Raw genomic sequence first — 22,830 nt, forward strand, 5'->3', positions numbered from 1 at the left:
TTTGAAGCTCTCTGCCACAGGTATAGGGGCCAGTGATGTAGCCTCACTTCGTCACTGTCTCTCCAGACTGGCCAACTCCAGTGCAGAATCTATTAAGGTAATGCCACCTAGTTCAGGGCGGATGTGTGTTACGTGGGGTTCTCTCAACCCAAAGCTTGGGGGTAACTGAACTCTGTGATGCAATGTCAGGAACAAATCAAAGGGGGACACAGTGCATCCATCTGATTAAAGCTTGGCACAAAGGCAAAATGCTTTCATCCACACTTACTATTTCATTAGCTTTCAAGCACCCGCATCTGAAAAAGGGTTGGCGCACCCTCAAGGAAGAGTTACCCACAGACTGCGGGGGTCCTGAGTGCTCGAACGACAGGGTGCAAATCCCCCAGCCCTCTCTACCCCTTTTGTGTTAGCCCCGGCTACAATTACAGCAACAACATGTCAATCAAAGGAAAACCACGAGGCAAGCACTGTTAAGCCGTTAGTCCCGCAGCTGTATTTCCACACAACAGTCCAACAGCCCCCAGAGGCGGGACAGAGTGAGCGTCAGACCCAGAGCCGGGCTGAGGGAGGGCGCGTGACGCCAGCCGGCGCCCCGCCCCGAGTTCTTGCATTGCCCCATAGGTGGGCACCGCCTCCAGGGGCTCAAGTTCAAGCAGCTGAACGCGAACCCTTTCGTTTTGTCCCTTAGCGCGGCCCGTACTGACGGCCTGGCAGAGCCCCGCCCCCAGTGGCGGAGGATATATAAGGGAGTGCGCTGCGTACTGCTCCTGACCCGGCCCTGTGCAGAGATAGCACAGCCTGGGACAAGGAAGGAACGAACGAAGATGGCGTCTACCAGCCGGTGAGTGGAGCGAGCGGCGTCGTGGTCGTAGTGGTAGTGGGTGGTAACAGAGTGTCTGACTGGAGCCTGGGAGCGGGCAGGGGCGGCGATTCCGGACTCTCTGCCGGGGAGAGAAAATGGCCGCGTCTTTCCCCACGTTCAGCCCCCGGGACAGTAGTGCTGATGCGTCCCCCAGCTGCCATCTCGGGGCTTGGTTCCTGCTCGTCAGTCCCGCTCCTTTCCCCCGCCTCGGCCCCCTTTTCCCCTCCCTGTGCCTGCGGGGGGAGAGGGGCCCGGCATCCGCCAACCACCCCCTTCCTCCCCTGTACGGGGGGGGGGGGCGCTTTGATTTTCCTCTCGCTTTGGTGCCCCATTTCCGTTCCCCGCGGTCCTTCCATAGCTGGTTTCTGCTTCTGGTCTCTCTCGCGCCCCCACCCCACTTCCATGACTTCTCGTGGCAGCGATGAGGGTTTGCTCCGGTCACCGGTGAGTGGTGTGCAGCTTGGCCGGGGTGACTGGTTCTGTCTGAACTCTCGTTACAAACGTTTTTGCAAGGCTCGGAGTTCGTAAGTAGTGGGGGTGACATGCAGGCTAGTGACGGGATCTCTACTGCCCACAACTCGTAAATATTGAAATAGGAAGTCTGCGATCTCCAGCAGGGGGATTCTCCAACTTCATTGCACCGTGGCCACCTTCTGACAATAAAAATTACTACATGACCCCGGGACGGGGACTGCCTGAGCCTGCTGAGTCCCGCAACCCCAGCTGGGAGGGCCAAATCCTGAGCCCTGCCGGGGGCAAAAATCAAAGCCCAATCTGCCCCTCCCCCCTCAGGTTTTCAGAGGAGAGGCAGGTGTATGTGAGAGTCTCTGCTAGGCACAGTGGTCTTGGCACTGATCTGCAGGTTGGGTAGCCTGCAGAAGTGAGTCAAGGGTGGAGGCGGTGCTCCCTCCTTGAGCTCTGCTGTTGTGCCCTTCCCACCTCCACCTGTTCCTCTGGGTGCACCTACCCTAGTTGAAAACCTCTGCTTTATAGTGCTTTTAAAATTTTTAATTTACATTCTTGATCGTTTGAATAAAGATGCATTCTGGTCTGAAACCAAGGTCTGCTAGAAACTGGATAGTCTGTTATCCCTTTGTTGCTGTATAAAACTCTTGTGCAGGTTAAATCAGGCCTTTACACATCCTGTATTTTAATGTAAATGGAAGAGTTTCCACAGGATGGATGCATATTATGTTTCTTCTAAATTTTCCCAGTAAAAAGCCTCTTTCAGACTTTTCAGGGCCTACCATAGAAAGATTTTTACCATCCCCTTCAGTTTCCTTTCTTGTTTTTTGGATAAAAAGAAAGTAGTTCTTCACACAGTGCCTAGGGGAACTCATTGCCGGGGGTATTGTGAAAACCAAAAGTATAACCGAGTTAAAAAAAAATTAGATAGGTCCATTAATGGCTATCCTCCATTAAGTTGTTAGGCAAGAAGGTCAGGGATGTAACCCCATGCTCTGGGTATCCCTGAGTCTCCAACTGCCAGAAGCTGGGCCTGGACAAGAGGATGGATCCCTTCCTAATTTTCCTGTTCTGTTCATTCCCTCTGAAGTATCTGGCACTGGCCACTGTCTTGAAGACAGGATACTGGGCTAAATGGACCATTGGTCTAACCCAGCATAGCTGTTCTTATGTTAAAAGCTCTTCTATTCCACACCCCATAAAATTAGTTAGGCAACATTCCATCATCCCCAATTTTCCTTCTTGTCATGTACATGTGGTATTAGGTAGGCCCCTGTTTCGGCCCGGATTAGCAGCACTGAAAACTATATCTTAATTACACTTTGGGTTCCTGTCACAATATTCCCTTTTTGACATTTATCAGCAGATGTTAGTGATTGAATGGTCCCAGTGCCTGAACTATCCTTTATGGGTGAAAGTGTTCTTTCAAATTAGGACTAAAGGTACTGTGATGGGACAGTAGAGTGAATCTACTTCCCTTTCTGTGTCTGCTCTAGATTTTCTGGTGTTATCACAACTTCTAGCAGCAGTGAAATAAATACCACACTTTAATAAATATAATGGCCATGAATTTTATTGAAATATTGCAGCTTACAGGACGTAGACATTATTCCCCCTGTAGTTTATATGTCCAGAGAAATGGGCAGATTTTACACTGACATGCTGCTGATAAAAGGTATCATCAGAAACCGCTGTTCTGCTTTGTGGATCTGGATTCAGTTTACTTTTTATTTAATATGCAGTCAGCCTTGTGAACTTGGGATGCCTATTTAAATGCTCCACATGGCAGAGAGTTGTTGCTTATTGACCAGCACCCCTTTTGTGAGTTCTCTGAAACTGTTTCTTCATAGCTTGGTTTTTTGTTTTGTATTAAAAATGTGATGCAGCTGGAACCCGTTGAATGTCTTCAATAAAATTTTCTTATTTTAGTTCCTGCTTCTTTAGTATGTGCTGCTGTGAATCGCTGCTGCTTTATTATCTTACTAAAATTGTTTAATGTAAAGATTTCCCAACTAGCAAGTTATGCTTTAATTTTAATTACTTTATATTTTAATCTGGTTAACTTTTTTTAAATTTGTTGATCGAGTTGATAAATTGTTGGTACTATAAGAGTTGTTTTCTAAAACAGTAAAGAATGCACTGCTCACTAAAGGAATAGCCTAATTGGATTTTAAAAAAAAAAGTCCAGCCAAATGCAGGAATGAATATTTAGAATGACATGGTCACCACTAACTTCTGGTAGGCATTTATTTAGCAGGAAAGATTTTCAGGTAGACTAGTAATGTAAGTGCTTTATTAGAGCACTTTATTCAAAGGAGGTAGCCTTTTGGATTTTAGATGGCAAGATGTTTCAGAGTTCTAATCTCCATAAATCCTGGGTTACCAAGTTGTTGTTCTCTGCCCTAAATTACTCAGCCCATTTGTGCTGTATGTTAAAAACAGCATTAAGGGCATGTGGCTTGAAGTTTTCTTCCATGTTGTAGTTTAAATTGCTTTCCTCTAACTTGAAATCTTTTTCTGGAAATAAACTTTGTTTGAAATATTTTGAATGCTGTGTTCAATCTTTTTCTTCTAGTTTGGATGTGCTTCCCAGAGTGACATGTCCAAACCATCCAGATTCCATTTTAGTGGAGGATTACAGAGCTGGAGACATGATCTGTCCTGAATGTGGACTAGTAGTGGGTAAGTAGTTATTCAAGTTGTTGTGACTCACTCTCAAAATGGAGATCAACAATCTGAAGAAGTAATTTTTTTCTCATGGTTGAGGTGTGAGAAATTAGCACTGAATAGGTATTTTTCCTTTTCTAAAAAGAATATACCATTTTGAAGAGGCAGTGTTCTGGTAATGGCTGGCACTTTTAAACAAATTAGCTGTATAAAGTTCCATAGTTTTGTAGCGGATACCCACATTATGAAGAATATAATCGACTGCTGCTGCTTGATGGAAGTCAGGCTGATAGCCTTTAAACCACCGACTTTCCAAATTCAGGGGGAAAATGGGGTTCTTTGACAACAAATAGCCATTTTAAGTAACTGAATTTTGTGAGAAACATGAGATGTCTCAATATATAATATATATATCTACCTCTATGACATTGTCTTCGGGAGCCAAAAATATTTACTGTGTTATAAGTGAAACCGCATTATATTGAATTTGCTTTGATCCACTGGAGTGCATAGCACTGCTTTACCTCGTTATATCTGAATTCGTGTTATATCAGGTCGCGTTATATCGAGGTAGAGATGTGTATATATATTGGAAGAGAGTTGATCTTTGCAGTGTTAGAGGCATTTGTTTCATTTAAAGCTGAGATGCTTCATATAACATGGACAAATGTCAAGATTTTACTGTATTACAATTCATGGCCATTACAATTGTGACATGTAAATTGGGATACATAGTTAAACATGATAAAAATTAAGCATGGCAACTCAGGTTTCAAATGTGATCACCAGCTAGTTAGAAGATCTAACAAAAGGGATTAGATTAATGTATTGTTTTCAGAATACTTTGAAAATGTTGGTACAAAGGAATGCAGTAATTGCTATGTTGAATCAGACCAGTGTGTCATCTAGTTCAGTATCATGTCTCCGGTAGTGACCAGTGCCACTTTTTTCAAAGGAAAGGGCAAGAAGGCAAGAAGCCCTGAAGGTAGTTATGGAATAACCTGCTCATAAGTTTCTCATTGATCCCCATTTAGGTTGGCTTCTGCCCTGAAAGAGGCTTTATATCCCTTCCAAAACTTACTAAATCTTTAAATCCTCCGTGTTCTAACTTTGGTTATTCTTATCCGAAGAAATGCCCACTCCTTTTTTTAATCCTGTGAAGTGCTTTGCCTCAGTGATATTTTGTGACAATAATTTCCACAGGCTAATATTTTTATGATGTATGAAAAAGTGTGTTTTTTATTGGGGGACGTTCCAGACGATTGGAAAAAAGGCAAATATAGTGCCCATATTTAAAAAAGAGAAGAAAGAGAACCGGGGAACTACAGACAGTCAGCCTCACTTCAGTCCCCGGCAAAATTGTGGTGCCAGGTCTTCAAGGAATCCATTTTGAAGCACTTGTTGACTGCTCCTCTCCATGGATTCACCAAGGGCAAGTCATGCCTGACCAACCTGATTGCGTTCTGTGATGAGATAATGGACTCTGTGGATATGGGGAAAGTGGTGGAAGTGATATATCTTGACTTTAGCAAAGCTTTTGTGTGGTCTCCCACAGTATTCTTTCCAGCAAGTTAAAGTGTGGATTGGATGAATGGACTATAAGGTGGCTAGAAAGCTGGCTAGATTGTCTGGATCAATGGGTAGTGATCAACGGCTCGATGTCTAGTTGGCAGCCGGTATCAAGCGAAGTGCCCCAGGGATCAGTCCTGGGGCTGGTTTTGTTCAACATCTTTATTAATGATCTGGATGATGGGATTAATTGCACCCTCAGCAAGTTCGCAGATGACACTAAAATGCAGGGAGAGGTAGATATAATGGAGGGTAAGGATAGGATCCAGAGTGACCTAGACAAATTGGAGGATTGGGCCAAAAGGAATCTGAGGTTCAACAAGGACAAGTGCGGAGTTCTGCACTTAGGAAGGAAGAAACCCACACACTGCTACAGGCTGAGGACCGACTGGCTAAGCAGCAGTTCTGCAGAGAAGGACCTGGGGATTACAGTGGACAAGAAGCTGGATGTGAGTCAGCAGTGTGCCTTTGTTGCCAAGAAGGCCAATGGCATATTGGGCTGTATTAATAGGATTATTGCCAGCAGATTGAGGGAAGTGATTATTCCCCTCTATTCGGCACTGGTGAGGCCACACTTGGAGTATTGTATCCAGTTCTCCCCCCCCCCCCACTACAGAAGGGATGTGGACAAATTGGAGAGAGTCCAGTGGAGGGCAACAACAATTATTAGGGGGCTGGGGCACATGACTTACAAGGAGAGGCTGAGGGAAGTGGGATTATTTAGTCTGCAGAAGCAAAGAGTGAGGGTGGGGGGGATTTGATAGCAGCCTTCAATTACCTGAAGGGGGATTCCAAAGAGGATGGAGCTAGACTCTTAGTGGTGGCAGATGACAGAACAAGAAGCAATGGTCTCAAGTTGCAGTGTGTGTGTGGGGCGGGGGGTGGGTCTAGGTTGGATATTAGGAAACACGATTTCATTAGGAGGGTGGTGAAGCACTGGAACGGGTTACCTAGGGAGGTGGTGGAATCTCCAGCCTTAGAGGTTTTTAAGGCCCAACTTGACACAGCCTTGGCTGGGATGGTTTAGTTGGTGTTGGTCCTGCTTTGAGCAGGGGATTGGACTAGATGACCTCCTGAGGTCTCTTCCAATGCTAATATTCTATGATTCTCAGTTTTAAATGTGTCATCAGTCACTTTCACTGAATTTTTGTGTGTGAATAGAAATGTTCTGTATATATATATTTATATCATTCATTACTCTAGACATTTTTTGATGTCCCTCCTTATACCTCTCTTCCGTAAGACAAACGGTACCATTCTTTTCTATCTCTCTTCATATGATTTTTTTCCATGCCTTTAATCACTCCCTTAGCTGAAATACAGGGGTTAGAGACAGGCTATATCCTTCTTGAGAAAGTGACCAGAAGAACACTATTCCAAGAGAGGGCATACAACTGACCTATACGATGGCATTCAATTTTCTATATTCTTATCCCATTCTTTTAGCATCATAACATTATTTTTTTACTGCTGTCACACATTGAGTTAAAGATCTTCATTAATAGTGCCAAAATCTCTTTCCAGAATTATAACTAAATCAGAAATAATGCTTTAAGGGAAGTGTTGTAAACAGGACCTATTATACACTCTTTTAATGAAAAGCAAACGGATTTTAATTCTCTATTAAATTACTGTGGAAATTCTGTTTTAAGTCCACTGTATATTAACTGATCTACACACCCTTTTAAAACTTCTTTAATGCCTGCATACCCAAATAAACAATGTCATTGAGTGGGTCTAGTTGAAGTATTGTTAATTCTGAAGGTTTGGATGTAATTCTTAGCTAACTTGATGTTGAACACCTAATGTTCCTCTTTTAAATATGCCATTTGCCTTCTGGTTTGTAGCCTAATAAATAGTATTTCCAAGTCTGTGTGAATTTATATACAAAGTTGAATAATGTATGAACCAGGCTGAAGCTGTTGTTTCTTGGATTATTCTAAGCAAAGTCACAAAATACTATCTTAGTGGTGTAACCTTAGTTATAGGTTGATGGCAGCCATCTTGTGTCTGCCTGTAGGAAAAAGGATGAGTGCAGCTGACATACAGTTTCACAAATAAGTGCAGCAACTGTAAGTTTCAAATTTATCAGAAGTAAATATTGAAAGCCCATTTCTTGGATTTGCCCTCTTGTTTCCCATTAGTAAGATGTTTGCTTTTGGGATTCTGTTCGGCCTGCTTTCATTTTAAATTAACAGCTTTGATTATTTCTTTGTAATTCTAAAGCAGGGGGTTCTCAGACTTCATTGCACTGTGACCCCTTTCTGACAACAAAAATTACTTCATAACCCCGAGGGGGAGACCGAAGCCTGAGCCTGCCCAAACCGTGCTGCCCTGGGGAGAGGGGCCAAAGCCTGAGCCTGCACTGCTCTGGGTAGGGGGGCTAAACCTGAAGCTCAAGGACTTCAGCCCCAGGCAGGGGGCCTGCAACCTGAGTCCTGCTGCCCAGGGCTGAAGCCCTCAGGCTTTAGCTTTGACCATGGATAGTGGGGCTCAGGCTTCAGCCCCAGACCCCTGCAAATCTAAGCCAGCTGTGGTGACACCATTCAAAGGAGGTCCTGGCCCACAGTTTGAGAACTGCTGTTCTAAAGCAACAAGGCTAAGATGAGGAAGTTTTCTCCCTCCTCCTCATCACACCCTTTTAGATACCTGAAAACTGCTGTCATGTCCCCTCTGTCTTCTCTTTTCAAACTAAACAAACCCAATTCTTTCAGCCTTCCTTCATAGGTCATGTTCTCTAGACCTTTAATCATTCTTGTTGCTCTTCTCTGGACCCTCTCCAGTTTCTTCTCTTCTCTTGTAATGTATGTTCATTGTATGTGTATAATACCATATGAAAAATCTGTTCCACTTTAAAGGTTTCCTTGTCAAAACTGCAAACATCTAAAATTTGAAATGCCAAATCTTAAATTTTACTTACTGGTGATGGAGAACCGTGCATTAGTGATAAAAAGCTATTGACTCTTAGAATTTTAACCAAAGCTTTTCCAAGTTTCCTAGCCCAAGCTGTTAACAAAGGAAGTGTTCCTTGTCGGAAGTGTCATTGAAAACTTAATATCTGCATCTGTTACAGAACTGTACATTAATTATAAAGAATGCTGATACACCTCTACCCCGTTATAACGCCGCCCGATATAACACAAATTCGGATATAACGCGTTAAAGCAGTGCTCCAGGAGGGCGGGACTGTGTGCTCCAGTGGATCAAATCAAGTTCGATATAACACGGTTTCACCTATAATGCGGTAAGATTTTTTTGGCTCCCAAGGACAGCGATATATCGAGGTAGAGGTGTATTTCTAAACATACTGAACAAAGTTAACCTTTGCATGAACATGGGGTCATTAACTTATGCAGGATGTGTGACTAGGAAGCCCGTTTGTTAGGCACTTCAGTTGACATTTCAAAAATGTTTGTTTTTAAGTTTAAGTAAAAGAAAAAATTGACACGTTTTCGTCAACTTTTTTAAAAAAAAGTCTGAACAAGTACAGAACATGAGTGCCAAACAATTGTTTTGAATCAAAATGACATTGTGTGAGACGGAGGAAATAAGGTGTATAGTTGAACCCTGGCTAGACTACTGGCAGTGGGGAAAGGGCTCTCCATAACCTTGTTCTTGAATTAAAACTTACCCTCTACAGTTTATTATTTTGAAGACTTCTGCCTGAGAGTGAAGCATGAGGACACCTTTCCAACATACTCCCTCCTGAATGAAATGAGTCTGAGAGCTTGACATGCTTTTATGACTCAAACAGCTCAGGATAGATAAAAATCAATAGTTTTCAAATATGGGGTTTTTATTTAAATTAAAAAAACTTTAAGTACATTTTGTGTTTAAAAATATACCTATTTAAATTAAATTTGAAATTAGGACAAATTATGTTGGAGCCTAAATTTACTATAATCTGTTAACTTTTGTATTTAAATTAAAATTTAAATAATACATATTTGTTGCCAAAGTGTTTGAGTCAAACCATGGAACTGGTGGAAGTCACTGAAGCACCTGGGACCAGTTTAAAGTGCTAAACCAGCTATTGACAGCAATAGCCTCTTCTGCAGATGCAGAGAGAATATTTCTTTATTTCATTCAGTTTAATGACTAGATCTTTCAAAGTTGAGAAAATGATTGGGAGTTGAAAAGTCAGGAAAGCTTGTTTTTCTTTTTCTAATATGACTGAAAGCTAGGTGAGAGAATGAGATCAGCTGGCTCTAAAATCGTGAAAGTCAGGCGACCAGGCACAGTCAGTTGAATTCACTAACTAAAGGCAATACTTCTAGCACACTTAAGAGTTTTTATTTATTTATTTTTATTAGTTAAGTAATATTTTTACACACTTTTAATTGAATTCCAAATTTCTACCAAATAGAGCTTGACACAAATCCCAAATAAAAATGAATCATCTATTAAATAAGAAATGCATCACTCACTGTTTTCCAACATAATTGTGTGGTTAAAAAAAAAAGAGCTAAACTACATAATTACTTAAATGTTTCTATATATAGATATAGCATCTTGTCCTGGTTAGTAAAAGGTATCCAATTTAGTATAAAATCTATATTTAGTTGCAAACCAACATTCTTCTTTGTTGGTAACCATTAAAACATCAGCCTTTCTTTAGAAAAATAAAAGTACAAATTCAAAATGTGATTAAAATCAACTATCTAAATTAAGATTTCCTACTTGATTTTAGTAATTAAAATCTGATATAAATTGCTTGTATTTAAACCATTCCATTCTTAAACAGTTTGTTTGGAGTCAAGTAGCAGGTTAGTGTTTCATAGTGAGCCAGTACACCTTACTTGTTTCAACAAATGTGTTCCTATCAGGTCAGTAAGGAATGGTCAGTTTAACTGGTGGTACTTTAATATTAAAGTGAATGTTCTTCCATTTAAGATACAAAGTGAACTATTTCAGTCTTATTAGACTTAAACCACCAGAAAAGACACCTCTCCCCCCCGCCCCCCTCCAAAAAGGGTGGAGTGAGCTCTCCAGTTCTACCTGGATCTAAGCTTTTTGATTGGTTGTAGTGATGTTTACTCTTCAAAGTGGGATTCTTGTCTAATCTAGCATAAACAGAGGCAGATATATTACATATACGTATGACATGCTTGTACTTGGTCTAAAAGTATTTTAGGTTTGAATGTGTAAAATTGCTTTTTTTTTTAAAGGTAATCATTTTGCATACTGGAAATCACTGACACTAATAGATCTTTCACACAGGATTGTTAGTTACCTGTTGGTAGAGCCTCTAAGAGGGACTGCCATTTAACATATTTTTTCTCAAAAGGAGTACTGTCGTGGAAAAGATTTCCAGAATATTGATGTGCTCAGAAGTCACTGGTTTTCATTCTGTTTTTTGCTTGATGCTACAAGATCATGGCTCTTAAAAAGAGAAATGATTTCAATGATCACTAGATGGCAGCACATTCCTTAATTAACTATAGGAACAAAATTAACTTTAATTGAATTTTAAAATGCTTCTGTACTGTATTTACAGTGCTCTTGTAAAATACAAATTTCACTGATAATTGCACATATTTAAGACTAAAGTGCTGAAGTCTATAAGGTGTACTTTCTTTTTGATGCAAATTTATAGCTTCCCTTAAAGCACATCAAGAGTGAAAATGCACCTAAAACAAATTGCAGTATTTCCACAAGGGGAAACTTTTTAGAGACTATTTCAAGGTGCAGTATGACTAGTAAACTGTGTATCTGTTACTTTAGGTTCTAATTTTAATCCTGTTGATCTTTATTTTGCTTAAGCATCTCCAGCTTAAGCTATGCTTTCTTTGTATTACAAATAAGATAAAAACCCGTTTTTCAAATGGAAAACAAAATCAATAAACATGCATACCGTTTCCATAAGGTATTACAAATGGTAGTGTACATTACTATAAAGTAGTTGACAGCGTTCCTTTAAGATGTATAATTGCAGATAAAATGTTAACACTAAATTTTGTTGCTACAAAAATATTTCCTTCATTGAGAAGTCATGTTTACTATCAATTTTTTGTAAGTCTGCAGTACATACCGTTTATGTGACAATTAGGCATTTCTTAAACAAATCCTAAAAAGAAAAATGTGAAGTGGCATTTTAATTTTAGATGCTGACTTGAGTAGAATGCTGGATTCCTGTAGTGTTTCCTCCACTGCATTTGTCAGTTGTGGAAAAAGGCAAATGTTAGCCTGTTTTCTGTTTTGAATTCTACTAAATGAGCTTTTCAGGTTGGGTAACCTAAAATCAAAGTGGAGTTCATTGTCTGAATTTTTGTCTAATTAACTTCAATGTTTGGGCAATATTTTTAAAAAGTAGCTGCATACCGGAAGAGCTGTTTACAGAAGGGAGAAAAAGAAATGTTCAGGCAAAGTGTATTCATTTGTCCTGTAAGACACTTCATTAAATTAGTCTAGTGGCTTTCCTTGAGAATGGCTCCTATCTACTGAGGATTTCCAAAAAGGGGAGAGAGTACTTAGATTTACTTGTCTTCCTGACAAAAGTTAAATGGAGTGCCTAACACTGCCTCCAGCTGGCATTACAGTAGTATGTATTAACTGGTTTTGGGATTCTGCGTAAAATGGGAAACTTGGAAATAGAGAAGGAAATGTATATCCTCCCCTGTATTGTACATACTCTTCCACTAATGACAGTTGCAGTAAATAGTTGTAACCCATTTAAATCATCACTATGCAGAAACTTAAATACATTTCAAGATTTCAAAAGTGCTGACTCACTATTTCCAAAACAATGACTGGTATTGGTGCTTGTAATGAGGTGCCATTTTACAGATGCTTCCAAACAAGGAAATCCTTTTGGTAGGATTAGACCTAGGAATTTCAGCTCAGTATTTGAATGCATGCCTCAGCCAGGAAAATTCAGTTCTAAATTCTGTTGCTTTACACAGTGGGTTTTTAAATATACAACTTGTATTAAAACTTTGAAGTTGTCAGCTTTTATCATTTATTCAAGGGCCACACTTAATTTTGTGGGCCTAAATCTCATCAGATTTTTAAAACAGTAGCTTTGTTCATTTAAAAATATTTAATTTTTTTAGCGACCTGTTGCGGTTAAATTGGTAATTAGCTACCTACTTGTAAGAGTACATACTTTTCTTGCTAATGTAAAATGTAAGGAATATTTGCATACTGCATCTAAATACATATACCACCTTATATTCAGTGGTTGTTCTAGTTAATCCTTTTTTACTATATTGGCATAGTAATGTTGGTCTTCTGTTTTGTAATATTTTGTGAAAGTAGGCAGTGATGTTTTTTTCATTAACACAGGAATGGCTCATAACTCACAAGAGGCAGATCTTTGAGTCATTTAGGTCATTCCCATTTGTGTGGAAAATTATTACATCATTGCCCTGTACTCAGTGTTCTATTTATACCATGCCAATACTTTTAAGTACATTTTGCTTTTTTTAGATGCAGTAAACAGTATTTGGGGAGGTTGTCTTGAAGTGAAGTTATTACTAGGCCATAGAAGGAGCACTACTTAAATATTTACAGAGTTCAGGAGCCAGAGGAGCATGCTGTCTGCTAATTTGAGTTGGGGGCGGGGGGGGGAAGATGTGAGTAGTGGAAAGGATGGATATCTGCTTTCCTTGCACCATACATGCTATATTTTCTTAATCTTCTACCTCTATGCTTTTAAATGCAGTTCTGGTTCATGCTGATGGTTTTTATATTCTTTGGTTTGTGTCAAAGCAATTAAGCATCCAGGGTGGATTTGATTTAAATCACTAGTCAGGAAGACTTGATTTAATCATGGATTTCTTCATAAAAGTGCATTCTTATTGGTTGTTATAACCTTAATACATGTTCTTCACATCTCAGATGTAGGTTTCATTTTTAGAAGGTATACACTATACATTTTTTAAGTGATTTAATCTGAAAAGTTTTCAAAATTTTGCAGCTATATCAGAAAATGAATGATTGGTTATTTCATTTACTAAAGGTAATTGAAGCAGATCTTTATGAAGTCATTGGGAGGTGAACTATCTCCAGTTTAACAGGTTAATCATTAATATTTGGAGGATTTTCTTGCTGTGCTGTATTAGGAGGAGAACATCACCAGACAGACATTTTAAATTGTTTTGTTTAACTAAAAAACATTGTATATTCTGGATTTTTTTCTTCAACAGCAAACATATAATATTTTAACAAAACAAGCATATGAATTTTTGAATAGTTAAATATTCAAGTTTTTTAAAATCAGGTTTGTTTTTGTTAAAATAATATTAAACAAAAAACAAATTAAATCAACTGTCCCCCAGGTCAACATGAGAAACTTAAAATATTGGCTTCTGCAGCTAACTCAGTTGTCTTCACCTTAATTTTCCTGTTTGTTCATAATCTGGAAAAGAAAAACAAGCTTTTCTGCTTTTTCAGGTCCCAAACAATTTCTCAATTTGGAATGAATTAGTCCAAAGGAAGAAAAATATTCTTTCTACACCGGCTGAAGAAGCTACTGCTGTTAAAAGTGAGATTATCACTTCAACAGTCTCTGAATCCAGTTGCTTAAGTGACTTCCTCCAGTTCACTGGTGTGAATTTCTTTAAAACATAATCAGCAAACATTTATTTCTTGAATGGTTCTTATTCCCAAACTGGGTCTCTTTTATGGGCCTGCTGCCATTATAGGTTTTCCCTTCTAGAGAGAGAATGGTATGGTAGATCTCAAATCAATGAAGGCTACACTCAGACCCCAAGATTTCTGGAATATGCTGCTCAAACAGTTTCATTTTGTTTCTGCCTGTCCTTCCCTTCTCACATCTATCTATTCTGCCCCCAACCATCTTCTATTCATTGAACGTTTTGAAACTTTGCACTTTTAGAGAGGACAATAGGGTTGAGGTCTGTTATGTCTCACCCCTCTATACATTTATTTATTTAAAAACATTTTTGCTGTTAACAAGCATGTTCTCTGGAAACAGATCCACAGTTTGAGAGAGGCAAAACTAAGCATCTCTGATGGTATCTTCTAGACTAGTCCCATTGGGTAGATAGAAAGATTAACCTAAATAATCTATACAGAAGCCCCTGGAACCTCATAAAATTGGGTCCCTAATCCATGAACTATTGGAACTCATTTACAAAACTTTTCTTAAACATTACGTGAATATATTGTCATACTATAAAATTAGAAGTTATAATCTCTATTCCATGATGAGATATCTTTGAGCTATAATGATCTTAATTAAAACTCTTTAGATAGTGGTTTTTTTCCTCAAAGCATTTGATCAAAACTGATTGATTTAAATAAAAATCCTTTTTTTTAAATCATTGATTTTTATCCACCCTGTAAGTGTCAAGGTGATGCATAGGTATGAATATAGTTAAGACAGACAGCCTATTGGGTTGAACAGCTAAATAGGCTTATGCTATGTTGGTAAGGGAGATATTTCACTAATAATTATTCAGTGTTATCTAAAGAGATTTTTGTCTCAAGTTGATTAGCTTAATGAACTTCAGACATGCTCCTCATGGTCTTCATGAAGAAAATGTACCCTTGACAAATTTTTTTCCTATGAATTTTGCAGTTGGGCCTATATCCATTATTCTTCACACATTTCTTCTAAAAGGTCTTTCTGAGGGAAGTTTATGCTTTATAACTTGGCAAACTATTACCTCCTCAGAGTACTAATGTCTTTCTTGCTATTAGTTGCTTATGGTTATCACCATTATATTTGGATCCTTACCGAATGACAAAATAATTACATTTCCTTATGCTAGTCTTTCTTACAAGGCTGCTTTTGAGCACTGTTCATCAGGAGTAAAAATCAGACTCCAGTTCATACTAACCAGATTTCCATAATTGCAATGTATCATGCAGACACTCTAATTATAGTCTAGATAATACTTAGCACTGCCTCAATGCAGGGGACTGAACTAGATGACCTGTAGAGTTCCCTTCCATTCCCACAGTTCGGTTCTATTCAGATTTTTGCAGACATTCCCTTGGCTTGGACATTAAAATTCTTCAGAAGGACACTGTTCTACAATCTTACCTCAGATTTAGTTATTTGCATTAGTGTTACTGCATTGTAGTTTTTTTTTTTCTAATCTTAAAAAAATAAACTGAGAACTGGGCTACTTCCCAGGTCTTACTGGGTTATATGTAATGAATTTCTCCTTTTCTTATATGCTGGTGTTATCAAATATGGTTCGGTGATAACTAGTCCAGGAGGAGATTGGGACAGACAATGGAGTGGAGCAATAGGGGTGGGAAAAGCTGTCATGAAGGGACAACCGCACTGTTCCTCAGGCCATTACCATTTGCTCCCTTAATATGAGACAGGTATAGAAACACACAAGTGTATCTGAGGCAGACAGTCCAGTTACAGAACATGGGTTTAGCTCTTTTTCTTCTTAGTCTGAATTAACAGTGATAACTTATGCCTTAAGTGTTATGCATGCATAAATATTCACATACACACATCCTGTGATGCTGCCAGATGTTATATTAAGCAGGATTAGACTGGGTCAGGACTAAGGTGGGAGAATACTAAGGAAAATAATTGATGCTGCAAGAAGTGTTGGTGATGGTCTAGTTAGGTGACACACTTCCTTTCAAGTTAGTATTTAATCAATGCCTTAGAAAGCCCACAGGGAGCAATAGGCTCCTTGAGCAGCTGCCTTGAAACTAAGGTTTTAATTCCTTTTGGTCATTAAAAATCCCATGGCACTCTGTAAGAGTAGGAAAGTTAACCCTGTGTATTCTGGTTAAATTCCTACATAGCCAATTACATTCTCTCTGCAGTTTCAGTTGCACTTCTTTACTTCCTGTCTCCTCTCGTGTTTTGCAGAGTTAAATAGCTACTGCACACTATCCCAGAAGTGACTGTTCCAGTGGTGGATGACATGATCCCTAGTTATAGCTGATACCTCAGAGAGGTGCAGTCTGCATAGTGAGGCTTAATGTTTGCAAAATACTTTGAGGTAATGTGTTACAATAATGCAAATTATTACTTTTTATGAATTCAGGTGACCGGGTCATAGATGTAGGGTCAGAGTGGAGAACTTTCAGCAATGATAAAGCAACAAAAGACCCATCTCGAGTTGGAGACACCCAGAATCCTCTCTTGAGTGATGGGGATTTGACTACAATGATTGGCAAGGTAACATTTTAAAATACAAATGTTGAACATGTTTAATAAAATATTATGTTAAATACATATTTATATGGCAACAGGAAATCTACGCAGAGAAATAGATGCCATAAAAAAGTTTGGCGTAAACTGAATTCATCACAATAACTACTTGTTATGGTCCAGATTTGGCAGTCTCCCCATCTGTGTGTAGGGAGGGGTAGTAAGAAGGAATACTCGACTAATCAAACCTTCTAGATAAGAAGTAAAGCTCATTGATCGTGTTGTGGGGCTACTTACATTGCTTTTTCCATTGCTGCTGCTAAGGTAAATGCAGTTACACAGCAGTCATTTTTCTATCCCTAAGGAATCATACATAGATTTAGAATTGCAGAATTTTTCCACATTTGGAATATACCAGAAAAACCTGAAAATACTTTGAGGCATCAGTTAAAATTCTGTATTCAAACTAGGCTGTGTTTCATGAGAAATTTTGTATCAAATATATCTCAAGATGATGAGAGAGAACTGCATGCATGTCCATCAGGAATGCTATCTAACTGTTCTTTTGGAATAACAGAATTAAAAATACAAAGTTGGAATTCTTTCCTAGTTCCTGAATGTTCCAACAGTGTTTATTTGTAGTGTACGTTATTTCTGACTGGCTTAATGTACAGTTACCCTGCTGCATTGTACATGTGTAGGGTTGTAAAACTAGTCAGATGGAAATTTAGTACCAGTTTGACAAAGTAGTGTGACCCATGTAGAAGTGTGCTATTTGTTTTGATACTGTAAACAAAAATCTTTCATACTTCATGCCCTGAAGTGCATTTTGCACTGTGAAATCCCATTTTATACAGTGAAAGGTTTCCCACATAGTTAGTGCTGGTTGACCTTCCAACTAAAATCAGCGATCCATCTTCCTCCAGCACACTGAATACATTTCATGAGCTCCTAAGTAAAACAATTAAAATTTCAGTTCAGGATTGCGTTTTGAAAAATAAAACTTAACAATGCGATAGGTGAGCCTGACTTATTAGGAAAGGTGTTCCATACCAGGTTTAATTTGGAGAAATAATCTTTCATTTTTGATCGATGGGCAATTGTGATTGTCACTACCAAAGGAAATCTAACTTGCAACGATACAGTGTAATATATCACTCCCATCAAAGGTGGAAATTGTTGAATGCTTCTTGAAATGTTCCAAATAAGTATTCTCATGTTATGCATCCAGGCACAACTCTAATAAAGAGCAAGGTGCTTCAAAGAGAGCCATCTGACATAAGCTGTCTGGCACCAGAGAGATTGGTCTACTCAAGACGAATGACAAAGTAATCATTTTTCCTGTCTTTAGAAGGCAGTTGTTCTTGGACATCTTGAGCCATGTTGTTAATCAGACATGCATTGTTTGACAAAGGTGCTGTTTTCAATTTGGTGTTCCTTTTAACTTTTGAAACCATCTGTACTGGGCAGGAATGATAAGATTTTTCACAATGGCAAGCACCTTATGCTTATGTAAATTATAGAGACATGCGGGTGGAGATTCATGCAAGGAGTATGCATTGACATTGCCAATTTGAGAAATTTAAGAAAATTACTCAGTTTTTCTTGGAGTGAGGGTGGGAATCCTTAAGTTTTTTTGTTTTCCTTTAGGCATAGATGTTTGGTTTTTTTTCTGAATATGGCAACAACATAAAATGCTTCATGTTCTAAGCAAGCAGCATACCACAAATTGGTTTTGGATCAATAATTATGAATTGATTCAGCATTTGACTTTGAATTTCCACCTTTTTGTGGGAGCCATCATTGGAACAACTTGTTACCAACCTAATCATAAAACTTCATCTTTCCAGTCTACCATTCAGCCAAAAATGAGCTGCAGCACAGACACTCAGGCATTAGTTGTGTGAGGCTTAGCACTGCCCTTGGGCTTTAGCAATTGTAATAGGCACATCCAGTGTTCTAGTTCCACAATATGGCTTGTGCTCATTGTACATAATAGTCTAATGGACGTTTTGTGTAAGGTATCTAGGCATGCTTACAAAGGCCTAGGTTTAATAATGCTTTATTAGCAGAAGGGCTAGCAAATTGTGCTAGTCTACAGTTAACCACTGGGGATGTCGAACTTCAACAGTAAGGTTGTTTAAAGAAATAAACTGTTATGTATCCATATTTTCTTTAAGATTGAAAATTTTTTGCAAGGTCTCCTGATAACCCTTCTCCCAAATCTTCTGATTTTCCTAGGCAGTGAGATTCACGGTAGAGTTATGGTAGTATAGATGCTACACATGCAGTTTGGAAGGCTGTTTGTTTGATTTTGAGATTTTCACTTGTGTGTTTATGTAATTGTTCCAACTAAGTCTTGAATTAGAATGTTATAAACCTGGAAAATTGCTTCTTGAAATATTAAGTATGGAATTGAATTCAAGTTTTTTAACAACAAAATTATACTTTTTCAGGGCACAGGTGCAGCAAGTTTTGATGAATTTGGAAATTCAAAGTACCAGAATCGCAGGACTATGAGCAGCTCTGATCGAGCAATGATGAATGCTTTTAGAGAAATTACTAACATGGCAGACAGAATCAACCTTCCCAGAAATATAGTTGTAAGTTCGTGTCTACCTTCCTTAAATTGTTCTGGCATTGACTTAGTTAGCATAATATAATGAGCACATGAATTTTTGATATTGCTGCTAATTAAATGGCCTAGAGTTAATTAAATTTAGTCTTCTTGCTTTAAAGGATCGAACAAATAATTTATTCAAGCAAGTGTATGAGCAGAAGAGCCTGAAGGGGAGAAGTAATGATGCCATTGCTTCTGCTTGTCTCTATATAGCCTGTAGACAAGAGGGTGTTCCCAGAACATTTAAAGGTAAGTTTTCAGTTGTACAAATTAAAGATATTTATTTTATTTGATAAGTTTAGCTAGTATTATAGCAGTATGTTGGCAATATCCAGAAATGGGGCTAAAGTGAATGTTAATTTCAGCAACAGGCTACAGTTGATTTGACTCTTTCTTAATTACTTGAATAGTACCACTAATTAGGCTTTTCCTACATGCAGCCCATTACTTCAAATGGACTATTGGGCTTAAAGCTAATTGCATTAAGGATATTCCTGAGTTACTATTTAAAATTATTCAGAATATGACATTTGAATACCAATAGTAGTATCTAAAAGGTGTTGCCTGATGATCGGAGCATTGCAGGGATTGTTCCATCTAAATTTGAACCAACAGCTTCATGATTGAATGGAACACACTTTTGTGCATCTTTTTTCTCTCAAAGATAGTCACTCAATGGTCATTTGCAGAACAGTTAGCAGTGGATTTGCATGATTTGAAAATTGCCTAATTTAACATTAATACTTCTACCACCTTGTAAAATTATTCTTAAATGTTTATGGTGGTGGCCTGCTTTTTGTGACATTCTTTTATAGAGAGGGGCTGAAAAATACAACCTACAGAGAAATGTACTTGCTTGTATTGGAAACAATATATAACTAAGCCTACATTTTAATTCTTTCTTCATTTAGAAATATGTGCAGTGTCCAGGATTTCAAAAAAAGAAATAGGTCGGTGTTTTAAGCTTATTTTGAAGGCTCTGGAAACCAGTGTGGATTTGATCACAACTGGTGATTTTATGTCAAGATTTTGTTCAAATCTGGGTCTTCCTAAACAAGTACAGATGGCAGCGACACACATAGCACGTAAAGCTGTGGAGTTAGACTTGGTTCCTGGGAGGAGTCCGATCTCTGTAGCAGCTGCAGCTATTTATATGGCATCACAAGCCTCAGCAGAGAAAAGGACCCAGAAAGGTAAAATCTTCATACTCCATTTTTCCTACATATTTTCTGTTGAAATAATGGATAAACTTAGTTTAAGGCAAAAAAAACCTCTCACTGAAGTCTACAAGAACATCATAAGCCACCAGTTCATGGGTGTACAATGAAACCACAACTAGCATTTTTCTCATGAAGCTTGAAATGTAAAAGTTAAGCACCATTTAGCTGTGCTCCACAAATTGACTTAGTTTGTGTGGTTTAGTAATCGGACTGCTTAAATTATGCTAGTTGGCGTGTACAGCCACTGTGTTTTTGCCCAACCAAGCATTTGTACACTTACATCCTGCTTTTCTGAAATACTCAGAATGTAAATGTGGTGGTGGTTAGCATCCCTATTGTAATTATAAACCACTCTGGCAGCTGGGATGGGCTGGACGTTGCATCTTGGCTATGCCATTTCCCTCCCACCCCAAGTCATCTGTGTTCAGAACTGCAAGGGAGGATGGCTCTAGGCTAAAATGGTTTTTGCATAAAGCAGTTGAATAAAGTAACCTTAGTGGAATCAGAATTTGGTCTTTGGTATGCACTGTTACCGGTGAACAGGGCACAGTGAAGTTGTAAGAAAGGACAGCTGCCTTGAGATTGTGAAGTCTGTGGCTTATGAATATTCCCAATTTACAATTAACCTGATAAAACGGGAGTTGGGAGTGCTAATGGGTTATGGAATCTTCTAATTCAGAACTATGAAGAATTGACCGTTCTCAAAATTGAAATGAGTTGGTCTGAGGCTAGTTCCTAGTGGACAAGAGCTTCTCTTGGGTAAAGAAATCTCAATCTTTCTCTGACCTTCTGTTGGCCTCCAACAGCTGTAACCTTGGCTTTGTCCTTTCCTCAGAACTATTGCAGACATGAGGGGTGGGATGAAATATTTCATCAGCTCTGCAGTATTTCCTGTATCTACCACTGCCTACACTTCAGTTCTGTGCTCTGCCTTTCTCTCCGACTAGAATTCAGCTTGCCTATCTTTCACATACACAAGTAGAAATTACGTTCCTCTGCACTCCCCCATGATCTTCAAACAATTCCACAGGCCTTCATTCACTTCATGATCAAGTTCAAAATTACCAGCCTTATTTAATTCATACATGAACTAGTTCCTGCGTACCTCAAACGGTTTCCTTCCCTTACTTCCTCTGCTTGTCCTAACACTAGCTGCTTCTATAATTTCCTCTGTTGGAGAGTGATTTCTCCTATCTCTTCATTTAGATTAATTGCAGATCTTAGCCAAAAAACAAAAGTATTTTCTTCCTTACCTTTACATCTAGTTGCTTCTGGTATTTTTAACTCTAATCGTGGTTCTAATTAAATACAGAACTCAAGAACTTGATAACAAAATGGCTTATAAAATGGTGTTTGAGTAAACAACGCAAGAGAAAATGGTTAATCGATGCTTAATTTGCTTCTATTCATTTCCCTAGAAATAGGAGATATTGCTGGTGTTGCTGATGTTACAATCCGACAATCTTATAGACTTATCTATCCACGAGCTCCAGATCTCTTCCCAGCAGACTTCAAATTTGACACCCCTGTGGACAAACTACCGCAGCTGTAAAATTGCTAAGGTTACATTTAATTTCTAAAGAACATTTGATTTTTTTGCCTATAATAAAGGATGTGTATATAAAAGTGTTGCTACTGAGCCTTCATATTGTGGAACTGGAGGAGGATATGAAAATCAAACTGCTGGAACACAGCACACATTCCAAGGGTAAACAAAATAATTGTGTGGCATTTTGTATGTATATATTAGTGGAAGTAAATATTTAATGACTGTTGGAACAAGTTAAATTTCATATTATACTTTAGATTTCTTTTGTAGGGAATCTAGTAAAATGTATTTTGGAAAACAATTGAAATTATGTAATTCCCAAATAAACTTTTCCAAAACATTTACTGGCTTGCATATTTCACTAGAATGTGATGTAGTTGGAGTAGTATAAGATTGAACATAATCTGGCAGATTTTAATACTAATATGGGTCCTATCAAGGATACTTTCACACTCACTTTCTTGGCAACTTTTAATCTCTAGTGTAGTTTTAATATTTGTCGTTAGCTGCAATTTACAGTATGGTAAATTTAACCCAGAGTGCAAACAGTTGCCCAAAAGCAGCTTGAATATTTGCACAACTGCTGCTGAAGGTTTCTGAACTTGTTATGAAAAGATTAGTCATTGTTGGCACAGCCTTGATTCTCATTGAGGTCTCACCCTGTTTCTGTGAATTTCACTTAACTCTGAAGCAACTAAAAGAAATACAAAGACTGACTTATTTGAATTCTTGGGCACTCTGACATCTGGTCTTCTACAAAAGATGATCAAGTATGTCAAATCC

At 38.5% G+C, this 22,830-nt stretch overlaps 1 protein-coding gene across 1 annotated transcript; it reads left to right on the forward strand.

Moving 5' to 3' along the window:
* Nucleotides 1-683: 683 nt before the first annotated feature.
* Nucleotides 684-22,391, forward strand: GTF2B (general transcription factor IIB). The gene is made up of 7 exons (XM_039486656.1): nt 684-841; nt 3,903-4,009; nt 16,552-16,685; nt 19,115-19,261; nt 19,398-19,527; nt 20,190-20,471; nt 21,917-22,391. Exons 1-7 carry the CDS (start codon nt 825-827, stop codon nt 22,048-22,050), a joined length of 951 nt encoding a protein of 316 aa, XP_039342590.1. The 5' UTR covers nt 684-824; the 3' UTR covers nt 22,051-22,391.
* The last annotated feature ends 439 nt before the right edge of the window (nt 22,392-22,830 follow it).

This window comes from Mauremys reevesii, linkage group 8, assembly GCF_016161935.1.
Source record: "Mauremys reevesii isolate NIE-2019 linkage group 8, ASM1616193v1, whole genome shotgun sequence".
NCBI classification, from domain to species: domain Eukaryota; kingdom Metazoa; phylum Chordata; order Testudines; family Geoemydidae; genus Mauremys; species Mauremys reevesii.